This window comes from Ctenopharyngodon idella, chromosome 20, assembly GCF_019924925.1.
Source record: "Ctenopharyngodon idella isolate HZGC_01 chromosome 20, HZGC01, whole genome shotgun sequence".
NCBI classification, from domain to species: Eukaryota; Metazoa; Chordata; class Actinopteri; order Cypriniformes; family Xenocyprididae; genus Ctenopharyngodon; species Ctenopharyngodon idella.
The window spans coordinates 1,148,309-1,161,880 of NC_067239.1; the positions used below are offsets into that span (position 1 = coordinate 1,148,309).

Below are 13,572 nucleotides of genomic sequence, written 5' to 3' on the forward strand. Positions count from 1 at the left end.
AGTGCATTAAATGTGTTAATAATTTTATCATGTTATTTTTCACAGTAATTAATTAATCCAATTAACACTTTAAATCGACAGCCCTAGTAAATAGAAACCGTTTTATGGCCTCAGATTTTTTTTCTTTTGTTTACTTCGCTCAAATAACACGCTTTGCCAGCAAGTGTTAATATAACTGTAACCAGTCCTTACTGTTCTTAGAACCGTTTAGCCCAATGGTGGAAAATTGATGATTGAGTCATTCATTCAACAATTTGTTCAAACGGCTGATACATTCACAAAGTCTTTTTGAGAGGTTTATTGAATCATTGGCTCACCCAAACACCACTGTTGCTTAGAAATGCAAAACAGTTGTGCTGTTGTTTTGTTTGGATCTATTTTCATTTGGTGAAATAAAGCAAAAAAAAAAAAAAAAAATTATATATATATATACAGTGGCAAGAAAAAGTATGTAAACCACTTGCAGAATCTGTGAAAATGTGCAAAATTTTAACAAAATAAGAGAGATCATACAAAATGCATGTTATTTTTTATTTAGTACTGTCCTGAGTAAGATATTTTACATAAAAGATGTTTACATATAATTCATAAGACAAAAAAATAGCTGAATTTATTAAAATGACCCAGTTCAAAAGTTTGTGAACCCTTGATTCTTAATACAGTGTGTGGTTACCTGGATGATCTACGACTGTTTGTTTGTTGTGTGATGGTTGTTCATGAGTCTCTTGTTTATTCTGAGCAGTTAAACTGAGCTCTGTTCTTCAGAAAAATCCTCCATGTTCTGCAGATTCTTCAGTTTTCCACCATCTTTTGCATATTTGAACCCTTTACAACAGTGACTGAATGATTTTGAGATCCATCTTTTCACACAAACACGATGCATTAAGAGTCGGGGGGTGAAAACTTTTGAACAGGATGAAGGGGTCCAAATTTTTCTTATTTCACTTGAATATCAATTTTTTTCATTTAGTATTGCCCTTTGGAAGCAACAGAAGATACTTTCATGTTTCCCGGAAGACAAATTAAATACAATTTACCTTGATCTTCAAATCTTCAAATCCCCCCCCCCCCCCCCCCCCCCCCCCCCCCCTCAATGTATTCAATGCCTGTGTGAACTTGACATGATCTGCAAGAAATGAGAATAATTATATTAAAATTTGAAAACAAGTTTGGAGTTAGCTGCCAAAGAGGTCAAGGAACCCTTCATTTAACCGAACTTAGCAAATGACTGTATTTATGAATCGGTTGCCTAAGTGAATCATTTAGTCATCTGATTTGTTCAAATACGCTGATTCTTTGAGAAATAAACACTGTGTTGCTCGGAGATGCAGCGGTTCTGCTGTTTGTTCTATTTTTTTTGATGGAGCAAAAACAGATTGTGTCTATGAAAGTTACTCAGTGACTTGTTTAATAAATTGTTGAATAAAATCAATGTCATGTTTGCAGTGTGCAGATGTTCGGAAAACAGCACTCTTGCTTGTGTGATAACTACTATATCATATGTTTATGTTATAAATATAAAAAACAGGAACTCATTAAATGGGTGTTTTTTTATAATTTTGATGACATTTCTGCCCCACTATAGTGTGACAGCAGTGAGACAAGAGAGAGCACTCAAAACTCTTAGTGGAAAATTAATAGAAAATATCATTCTCTGCAAAGAAATGAGGTGTGAACATATGAGAATTTATCAATATCTTTATAAATGTGTTATCTTTTGGGCTAAAACCCTTAATGGAGCTGTTTAAAGTTGCCATGTGATCACAAGTAAAAAGGGAGCAGATACGATTTAATATGTCTTTCTTCTATGTGAAATAATGATAAATACCAGTTTATGCCGCTTGATAATGTTCTCAGAGCTCGCAGTTGGAGGCAATTAGCCTCGGCTTGCCCGTTTATAGCCCTCACTCGCACTGGCCTGACAGTGGAAATGCAGCTAAGTATTTCTGACATATAACTGAATAAATCAAACCAACGTAAATGTTTTGATGTGGTTAATATAGAAATAGGAAAATGTTTTTTGTTTGAGTGAGACATATAAAGAGAACTCTTGTATAAATTCACACTATGAATGATATTCACTCAACTGTTAAGTGTTGATGTGTGTTTTGTTGATGATGAGTCTGTTTTGATCCATCTGTAGGTTGTCTGGCTGTATGGTGACAGAGGAAGGCTGTGGTTTTGTGTCTTCAGCTCTGAGTTCAAACCCCTCACACCTGAGAGAGCTGGATCTGAGCTACAATCACCCAGGAGATTCAGGAGTCAAGCTGATGGACAAACTGAAGGATCCAAACTGCTCACTGCAGATACTCAAGTGTGTCAAACACTGATACTGACATAGTGAATGTGTGCATGATTCATATCTACATGAATGTGTATTTGTGTGTTTATAGTGTGGATCATGGAGAAGAGATCAGGATCACAGCAGGACTACGAAAGTGTAGGTCTACACACACACACACACACACGCACTATAATGTCAGCCAGAGTGTTTTAGGAGAGCCCAGATGACAAAAATAAAAGTAAAAAAAATTACCTATAAATGAGTTGGTAATCCCATAAGTCTTTATAAGTAGCTTCAGAGAAATCTCACAATCTACATGGAAGAGAGTGGGGAGAAAAATACAACAGAAACACAAAAAACAGAATTACAAATAAATAGAATAAAAGAATCCGGATGCATCAATACCATCATACAATGAAAGTTTTGTCATTTGAACGTGTTTTAGGTCCTGTCAGTTTAAACATTCAAGAGATTTTAAACCATCTGAGTGCACAAAGATGCAAAAGAGAACTAAATTCTGAACATGTGGCTGTTTATGTGCGCACAGGCACGTGAACACCGAATGCCGTTCTGATCCGTGTCTATTTGTGCCTATTTGTGCCTGAAAAAAAAAAAGGTCAAAATGCATGTAAAAGACTGACTATCTTTATAAACACGACTGATTATGGCTTAGGTGAATGAAACAATTGAGAAAGAAAACCGGATGTGTAACAGTATTATGTATCTGCGCCGCGCATTCAGTCTTAAAGTGACAGCAGCCCCTGCTGCTTTCTGTGCCATGAATGTTAATCAAACAACAAAAGACAAAGAGAAAAATCCTTTTTGTAGTTTTAACACAGATTAATTGTTTAATTTATACAGTGAGAGTATGCAGTGTTATTTTACATTTGATTATTCAATTTCTGTACCTGAATACTGTTAGACTTCCCTGGAAAATATAAAGCAACACCGTGTCTACACCAGACGCGTCTTTTTCACGTCACATCGCGCTGCAACAGCTAAAAGCTGTCTACATTGAACGCGACAAACCGACTGTTGCAAAGCACTTGGACTACGTCAGAAATAGAACAGGGAATACGTTTACTGTCGGGAATTTGTTGTGTTGCGTCGTGCCGCATCCAGTGTAGACAATATCACTGATTATAATGGGTTCTATTATCTTTTGATGTGCCGCTCGCATCCGGTGTAGACACGGTGTAAAGCACTATTAATTTCATTTGTATCTTTGTTCTATTATATTTATCTATGCTTGTAATTTGTTCATTATTTTCAATGCGTGTTTACTCACCTACAAAATCACCCAAATCATCCTGAAATTTGTAATTTCCAAATAGAGCTATTCAAGTCATCTGGTGATTTTTTTTTTCATATCGCAACATATATCGCTGAAAAACAAAATATCACAATGTCAGGTTTTTTTTTCCAATATCATGCGGCCCTAGTTACAGCACACACACACTCTCTCTCACACACACGTTTGTTTTACTAAATTAGTGAGGACACTGCATAAACTTCCATTGATTTTATATCAGGTTAATGATATTTTCTATGGCCTAACCCAAGCCCTACCCTTAAACCTACTCTTCACAGAAACATGTGCAACATAATAGATTTAAATAAAAACATGTTTTGGCCGATTTATAAGCCTTTTTACTAGGGCAGTCGATTTAACGCGTTAATTAGATTAATTAATTACGGTGAAAAATAACATGTTAAAACTATTAACACACTTGACCTATGTAGGTCATCTGACATTTAATACAGTTGCAATGCAGGGCAACAACTCACTGCCTGATGGAGCCTATAGAATGTATTTAGAATGACTCTAAAATTCAAGATATGGGGCAAAAAAGCCCCCTGTTTGAGTCTTTGTCTCATATTTACATCAAGAATAGATAAATCAGACAAACAACAAGTGCAATATCCAATGAGTGCAGTTTTTCTGTCCAGAATAGCATGAGTGTAAATGCGATAATATTGTGTTATTTTAAACACAATATTGTCTGTTTTGCTCAATTTTGCCATTGAAAAGACAAAGCAGAACAGTTAATCTCCAAGCAACACACAGTGGCATTTCATTTCTGAATCCACATTGTGAACGAATTGAGTGAACCATTAGGCTTGTTGGATTTGAAGCAGCGCTGCACCGACCGATCGGTGTATGACATCAAAGTACCGCGTGAGCGATTCAAAAACATATGGATCCGTCTGCTCTCTAATTGCTCTCACGGTACTTTGATGTCATACACCGATTGGTCGGTGCAGCTCCACTTCAAGTCCAACAAGCCTAATGATTCAATGGATCATTCATAAAAAGAACCATTTACTTCACTCCTGAATGAATCAGAAATTCGAATGAATGAATGAATGACTCAATGATTTAATCATTCAGACATTTACTGCCACCTACTGACAGTTTTAGTTATTTTTTTAGAGTATAATTTCTTTAAAAATTGACTTCATAATTCCATTGCAATTAAAAAAAAAACCATTAAAGGTATAGTTCACCCAAAAATGAAAATTCAGTCACATTTATGGTCCATAAGTGAAATAAATTCTATTTTAAATCAAATAAAATATTTCTTGCTGAAGCTACTTTTTGTAATGTTCGTTTCATGCTTTACACAATAACGACTTTAAATTATCTTTTGGGAGTAATTTTTCTGCCAAATTTTATTTGATTAATTTGTGATTAACTAGATTAATTAATCGCCATATCATGTAATTAATTAGATTCAAAATTAATTAATTAATTAGATTCAAAAATAATCACTTGACAGCCCTACTTTTTACTTGTGCGGACCAAGAAAATGTCCTCACTAGTCAGTTATTATAATATTTCACTGTAAGCCAAACCTGTACACACACACACACACACACACACACACACACTCACACTCATCTAGTGACTTGGGGTGCAACGGTTGTCTGTAAAAAAATCAAACCATACCATTCTCCACTTACGGTTCGGCATGCACTTTAACCGCGGTTCATCTCGAATGACGACGCATCTATAAAATGGTTTGTTGAAAATAGCAACATGTAAAACAGACAGACAGAGTTTGGATAATGTATATTTCAGTTGATGGATATGCATTCTGGCTTCCCAATATGTTACAACAGCGATGATCAAAAAGTGTGAACAAAACAGTCACTCTTTGTAAACTTGGTTCACTGCAAGTGCCGTATGCTCAATATGAGCAGTCATTTACACCGTCCTCACCCGAGTGTTGATAGAGCGCAAGCGCTGAACAGCACACATTGCTATCTGTGTTTAAACTAAACTCATTTAAGCCTTGATAATTTAAACATTCAAGAGCAAGACGCGAAAGAGAACTTGCGTGCTGTGAGAAAATTTGTGTGTGCTCATCCGAAGCGCGCATACGCTTATCTCAGACAGCTTGCAAATATTGAGTTCTCTTTCAAGTCTTGTACTTGAACAGACAAATTCACAAAAAATTATCTCAACATGCCCATTTTGGCGAGTATCCTAGCAAACATAGTTGGTTATGTCTTAAATGAACGTATCAGTCGAGAAAGACAACGCATGTGTAACAGTATATGTACTGGATCCTGCATTATGTCTTAAAGGGAAAGATGCCTAATATTCCTGGTAACACTTTATTTTAGGGTATTTTAACTAGTTGCTTATTAGCATGCATATTACTAGAATATTAGCTGCTTATTAGTAATTAATAAGCAAATATTAATGCCTTATTCTGCATGACCTTATTCTACATTCTTAATCCTACCCAATACCTAAACTTAACAACTAACTTACTAACTATTAATAAGCAGGAAATTAGGAGTTTATTGAGAGAAAAGTCGTAGTTAATAGTGAATATGTGTTCCCTATACTAAAGTGTTACCATATTCCTATATGCTGTCTGTGTTTTTAATGTTAATCAAACAACAAATGACAAAGAAATTACTCACTGCTCTTGACTGAATAGCTTTTGTAACTAATGATTAATCTGTATTTAATTTATACACTGAAGATAATATGCAGTGTTATTTTATATTTGATTACTTTATTCATTTTCTGTACCTGAAAACTACTATTAGATAGGGTTAGGTTAGGGTTAGGTTATTTTATTAAAGGGAATTTTGGTAAAGGGAAAATGATTTCCTGCATTTACAACACCCTCCAGGCCACCCAATTACCTGCTATATCTTCAGTCAAAAGTTTATGGGAGGAAGAATTGGGGTCAGAGATTTCTAATGAGTTATGGGCAGATAGCCTGGAAGAAATTAACAGGTGTTCTATAAACTCCAGACATTGTCTCATTCAGTTCAAAATCTTGCATAGATTACACTACTCTAAAACAAAACTATCCAGAATATTTCTAGGTGTCTCCCCAAAATGTGACAAATGCAAGACGGCTGACGCGACCCTGCTTCACAGTTATGCATTATGTCCTAGTCTTCAAGACTTTTTGTGTAAGATTTTAAGTGTCATCTCTGAAATCACTAATCAACCTATTGGACCAGATGAGTTTTAATTGAGTTTGGTGTTTGAAGACATGAGCTCTGTTTGACCAAGTCTCAACAACAGTTCCTTACATGCTAAAACATGAGAACCCTTTATAAGGTATTTAGAGGGAGGAGGCAGAAGAGACTTGGAGGAAAGGGATGTTGACTTAATTTGAGTTAGCTCTAAAGGTGATGATACACGGGGCAACTTTTTGAGCAATGTTGCCGGAAAAATGTTGCTTGGGCACTTTCCCATTGAGAATGAGCAACACATTTATATCTGGATACTTTAGATCGGTCGTGGGTAATTTTTTGAGATCCTCCAATCAGAATGCTAGCAGCCGATCACGTGACTGGCTTGGAGATTTCAGAAAAAATTCAAATAAGATGGCGGCCTCTCAGCAGCAGTGGAGCGAAGAAAAGGAGAGTGAACTTATATCTTTTTATGCTAAGTTGTCATGTGTCAACTCAAAACAGGGATTTTACCTCATTTAATGCTTAAAATACCAACAGGTGTCCAATTTAATGTGTGATCGTTGCAATTTAGCCATAGAATGTTTTCAGTTAAATACTAAATAGATGCATTCTGTTTCACGTCTGTAGTGGCGAAGGCTGTAGGGCCAATGGCACATGAATGTAGCTTTCGACGCTGTCGACGCGGGTTTGAATCTGCCTTTTGCCAAGCTCACTCTTCTCCCTTTTCCTATCACAAATCAGATTGGAAAGGCATTTATATTTAATAAAAACGAAGAAAATATTTGAAAAGTTGAAATACAGTGCCTAACAAGTGTTTATAATAAAGTATTAATGATAATTAATGCTATTTCATGCATTCTGACAAAGCCCAGTTCGACACTGGATTTACAGATAGTTTGAAACTAAAAGATGGAGCGGTCGCAGCAGTAATGATCCCCATCATGAGAACCACAGGTGGTAAAACTGCTTCAAATGTCTGTTTTGTTGGCAGTCAGCACGTAAGTGCATATAATGTAAACAACACGAATGTAGTGAATTCATAAATTCATTATTCATCATTCACTATACGCTATATTCATTATAGTGATTCAAAAGTTATAATGCGATGGTGTATTGTGTGTGTTTAAATACATTTGTTTAGCTGACCATTGATAGCTTGCAGACGATCGCTACGCAAAAAGCTGCACATGCTCGTCACTCTTTAGCTTCCCCACGGCACGCCTCCAGGAGCTTGGCTTGGTTTTCGGAAAGACTCGGTACAGCGTATGTATCTTTTATAAATATGATAAAACTAAAGACTTTTCGGTGATATGAAGGATGCTATACTACTCTATAGGTACTCAAGATTAACATGAGATTGGCAGAAACTGTGTGTGATAAAGTGCAAGAGGGCCGTTCAAATCTTAATCAGGGATTGCGCTGCATCTTGTGGAAAACAGCAGATTTTTTTTTTTTTTTTTGCTAATAACAGTTTGTTTTATGGGGAAAACCTAACACAACATAAAATTGTTATTTTTAATAGAACTTAACTGAAATTTTTGCTGTAATTCGTTCTGAATTATGGACCAAAGCGTGTTCATATTATTAACATCTTTAATGAGGTTACTGCATTGTCTTAATTTTACATTGCAAACAATGATCTCTCTATTCAAACCTGCAATAATTAATAAGTTTAACTGTCCCACGACTTTATGTAGGCCTGTGTTGAAAATGTTTAGGCCAATTTAAAGAGTACCGTGCTGACATGCGGGGAAAAAAATAAACCGCATGTTTTATTGGGATATTTCGTCGCTGCATTTTAATTGGACTGTAGTTTAATTTTGGCTACCTTTTAGCCTATTTTTTCGTTTCTTTGTTTTTCAAATAATAAGAACGAATTAATAGCCTAATGTTCTCACATTTAGTAGGCTACATTTTAATAAAAAGTGATCAACAGGTCCTTAATTAATTTACAAAGGGACGATTTAAGGCTATTGCTGGAACATATGCACTTATACGTTAAATTATAGCCTATAAATGTACTGCTGCCCAATGCTCTACCACTCCACTATGAGTTGACTTTCCGCGAAATGAACCAAAAGAGAAAATCTCTTTTCCAGCAGTAACAGCTCATCTGCACACACAAAAGAGGAGCGCTCTTCATTCCTCTCACTTCGCAATAGTAAAAATGAAAATAATCAATGCATTGCACAGAATTTGTTGAGGAAATTTCTGGCACTGACTGTGAGATATGATGGTCTTGTGGTGTATTTTTTTGTTTATTAAGGTGCAAGAGGGCCGTTCAAATCTTGATCAGGGATCACACTGCATTTTGTGGAAAACCATCTGGACCTCTTGGACCTTTAATTTAATACCCCTGTTATAGATGTTTCCCTCTTCTTGTGTTCAGGGGCCTGTGATCTCACACTGGATCCAATCACAGCAGACACTTGTCTCATTCTGTCTGAGGAGAACAGGAAGGTGATGCGTGTGAAAGAGAATCAGCCGTATCCTGATCATCCAGAGAGATTTGATGAGTATCCTCAGGTTCTGTGTGGAGAGAGACTGACTGGACGCTGTTACTGGGAGGCTGAATGGAGCAAACGTGCTGTTATATCAGTGACATATAAAGGAATCAGCAGGAAAGGAGAAAGGCATGACTGTATGTTTGGATTAAATGACAAATCCTGGAGTCTGAACTGCTCTGATAAAAGATTCACTGTCTGTCACAATAAGAACAGGACTGTTATATCTGCCGTCCGTTTATCCTCTAAGAGAGCAGGAGTGTATGTGGACGTGTCGGCCGGCACTCTGTCCTTCTACAGCGTCTCTGACACACACACACTCACACACTTACACACATTCATCACCACATTCACTGAACCCCTCTATGCTGGATTTAGGCTTTATTACGATTCTTCAGTGTCTCTGTGTCAGATTAAATAACATACACACACACACACACACACACACACATTTGTAAATCCTCTAACATCCACATGCACACAGAGTCATCAAATCTCACATAGTTACAGTTTTATTAATTCATTTTTAATTAATGTTTTTTCATCATTATGTAGAAGTTAGAAATCTACATCAGACATTTATCTGTATAGGTAAAAAAACCATATAAATATTATGAGGTTGCTTTAATAATTATATTGTAAGCTGATCATCAGATGTAATAACAGTACATTTGTGATTGATTTAATCATGAATCGGTTTATGAATGATTGATGTGAACTGATGACAGTATGAATAATCATGAATGTAATGAGAGATCAGCAGAATGAAACAGGCTGAATTCACTCAGAATAAATCACGTCTTCTGATAGTGTGCTTTATTTTTCCACGCACTCTGATTTAGCAGCGATTCACTAAATGAATTCTGCAGATCAGGTGACGGTACAAACACTCACAGTATCGCTGCTGAACACAGTTTATCACGGTGTAAATCCAGTCTTTCAGGAGCTTCAGAGCTCAATCTGCTGCCTTGATCACTAGAAAATCTTCATCAGCATCTCTTCTTTTGAAATAATTGTCTTTTATCCTTTATTATGTCTCCACGAGCACAACAGCTTTATATGACAGGAGCAACACAAATCTCTGTGCCTCAGACTGACTAAAATATCTCTGTAATCATAAATCATTACCTCCTCTACATCTATTTCTAACCCTACCTGATAAACACTTTATTCCCACTGTTAAATACAAATTAGGCCCTTTATTTTATCTTTATTTAAAGTAAGCATCTCTCCGAGCTGATATGCGATGGGAAAAGGGAGAAGAATGAGTTCGGATACAGGTGGATTTGAACCCAGGTCGGTCGGATCAGAGTAAATAGCTTCTGCCGACAAGGTGGGATATTTACTCTTTTGGTGTAAATAAACACTCCATTCTACATTTGTTATTTACTTCATAAGTATTAAGAATGAGGATTAAAAAAATACTGTTTATTCTAAATATTTTAGATCAAAAATAAAATACTGTAGAGCTTGACATTAACTATGTATATTAATTATACAAATGCCCATAGTATTTTAAGAAGTTATTAATTTAATAATAAATTTTAGAAATCACAATTTTAAATGATGAGGTTCATCATATATTCAGGTTTTCCAAGACTGGGGGGAAAAGCCTTGTTTAAAAATTTGGGATTTAAACACACAAATACAGACACAGTCACATGACTTTAGACTAATGAAAATAGTTTCAGCTCATGTAATCCCAGTGACAGACTTTGCGGTTCACATTCAATCCAAAACATTATTTTATTTATAACACATCTGTTCTCAAATACACAAATACTCAAAAAGCATCTATTTTGTCTGGTGTATAGAGATGTTGATCAACACAGCACAAGCACACATCATATAGGATTTCTGTGGTCAGTAATCAAGATCATATTAAACATTATATTGATCATCACAAGTATAATCCATCCATCATCCTCTAAACTTATACAATGCGTCGGTGTGTGGTTGTGATTGCTTTTTAAAATTAAAAAGTCATGAGTAAACAGTCTTTTTACATTTTCTTGATCCTCTAGTGCGTTTAGCTTGCTGTATATGTTTCTTCCTTCAAACAAACAGCTGCTCCACATGAACTGCTGTCTGTCTGTAGCTGTGAGGTCTGTCACATACTTTCATGAGGAACCTGAAACACTTTCTGTTCATCAAACACCTTTTGTCAAGAAGAAAAAAGTTTATAGAATTCTGCTGCAATGCCATCGTTGCCATAGTGACTTGTTGAGATGTTTTATAGCATCAGCTTCTTCTTCTAAGAGTAAATCTGGATCACAGCAGTCTATTTCTGTTGCACTAATTGAATTTACATGTTTTAGGGAATCCAGAAAGGAAGTATTTATAAAGATGAGAATAAAAGTGATGAGAAAAGTGAGAGAGAGCTTGATAATCATCAGTGACAAGAACATTCATGTTCAGCTGGTGAATTGTGTTATGTTTACCACACTGTCTTTCAAGATTGAAGAAATATGAGGGATTTAGTTACCTTTTTCCAACCACTTAACTCTGGATCTGACAAAGGCCCTTCTGCTTTACGTTTGTAGATCTCATTCAGATCAATTCACATTTATTTGTATAGTGGTTTTCAAAATACATATCGTTTCAAAGCAGCTTTAAAGAAAATGCATGTGTCTACATTACAGTTTAGAGTGATCTGTTATCAGAGGTGACTGTGTCCAAGTAATGTATTTCAGCAAATCACACATTTAGGTAAAATAATGTATTAATATTAGGCAGAAACAATGAGCTCATTGAAGTATAAATGAAAAATAAAGCTTTTTTTTCTTTTCTTTTTTTTTAACAACGCCTCTCAACCCCCTGGTATTAAGTAAAACAAGTGATAAAGACACAAAACAAATAGTCCAGAACAGATTAGTGTTCAGTATATAAACAAGAACAAAGTATGTCATTTGTCGAGCCTCATCACTTACAACAACAACAACAGAAAGTCTCTTTAAGAGTTCTGTGAAGAGTTCATGTTACAAACTCTATGAGCTTCTACCAGCAGCTCGAGCAAAACTCAACTTAAATAAAACATTACTGAAGGGTCTGGAGTCTGAAGAAAAACTTGAGAACCATCATCTGTGCAGAGAAAAGGAGATTAAGACCAAACAGATTCATATCTTGATTTCTCCTTCTCCTTGAATAAATGCTGCAGCTCCCGTGAAGAAAGCCGTTTCCCAGCATCCCGTGTCTTGGAGTGTCTCTCTCCATCAGCTTTAGAGAAGTCTTCATGAAAAGAAATCCATTATCTTGGACACAGGCAGAAGTCTTCGCCTGCTTCCACATTTCATTTCTCATCATTGGCGATGTAAACTGAAGAATAATGTGTCGTGGATGGGAATCAGCCGAGCTCTTCTTGTCCAGTCGATGTGTGATATCAATCATTCCCGAGAGACGCTCTGATCCTTCATGAAAACAGCTTAGCAGATCTTGATGGGCTGCAGAAGCACATTTTCATCCTTATCCTCTGAAACACCAAACAATCTTCCACCGTCTGCGGTAAGATTCAATCTCATCCATTCGCTGTTCAAGCATTTTAACTTGCTTTTCCAAAGACCCTCCATCTTACACATCTTGTTCTCCGTCTCTTTCATTTCAGAAAAGCAACATCAATGTTCTTGCTCCGCTCATCAATCCTCTCAGTATTGCCACTCATCAACTTCTCAATGCTATCAGAGCTTTCGTTGATATGCTGGACAGTGTGTCGATAATGTCAGGGTTAGAAGAAGCTCTTAACAGATTCATTGTTTTCTTGTTCGCTGCAGGTGAACGTTTCACAATTGTCCGGATCCACCGAAGACAACGATCACGTGTGTTTCCTGTTTATTCTGACACATTCAGCTCAGCTGATGCTCACAAATTCCTGCCTTTTATTATTATTAAAAATCTTTTCATGTCATTTTAATGTTATATTGTGTAATGTTTATCAAAATAAAACTGATAAAAAAATATATAAACCCACTTTATTGGTATTTAAATAGTAAAGGCTTATGTTGAACTTTATTCTTGTACATTTAGGTGCTGTGTCAGGCAAAGTAATGCATGAAAAGTGTTTCTATTTTTACTCATGACAATGAACAAAAAAAATCACTATTTATCAAATAAAAAGTCTGTCTAGTGCTGATATATTCACTCTGTATGTAAATAAAAGTCAATTATTATTCTTTATTATACCATTAGGTAGGCCTAACTAATTTAAGGTCATCAGCTTAATCTCTTTATTACAGACACAATTATACCTGCTGAAATACAACAGAAAAACACTCCACCACACTCCACTTTAGACAGATTCATAATGTTCTCGTAGAAAACTCTTCCCAAACACCCTGTGTT

General features: G+C 35.9%; 1 protein-coding gene and 1 long non-coding RNA gene across 6 annotated transcripts in view; one reads left to right on the forward strand and one right to left on the reverse strand.

Annotated features, from left to right (window-relative positions):
- The window catches only part of LOC127502210 (NACHT, LRR and PYD domains-containing protein 12-like), a 113,056-nt gene that overhangs the window by 70,260 nt on the left and 29,224 nt on the right, over positions 1-13,572 (forward strand). For 2 of the 5 annotated variants that reach the window (XM_051874912.1, XM_051874917.1), the window contains 3 exons: positions 2,144-2,314; positions 2,394-2,440; positions 9,123-12,291. The exons of the other annotated variants lie outside the window; for them this stretch is intronic. In XM_051874912.1, coding sequence (XP_051730872.1) covers positions 2,144-2,314; positions 2,394-2,440; positions 9,123-9,658 — 754 coding nt within the window. In that variant the 3' untranslated portion in view covers positions 9,659-12,291. Of the gene's footprint in view, positions 1-2,143; positions 2,315-2,393; positions 2,441-9,122; positions 12,292-13,572 lie in introns of those variants that run through there. 5 annotated transcript variants of the gene reach the window in all.
- LOC127502252 (uncharacterized) overlaps positions 1-13,572 on the reverse strand; it is a 265,865-nt gene that overhangs the window by 6,776 nt on the left and 245,517 nt on the right. The gene's annotated exons all lie outside the window — the stretch shown is intronic.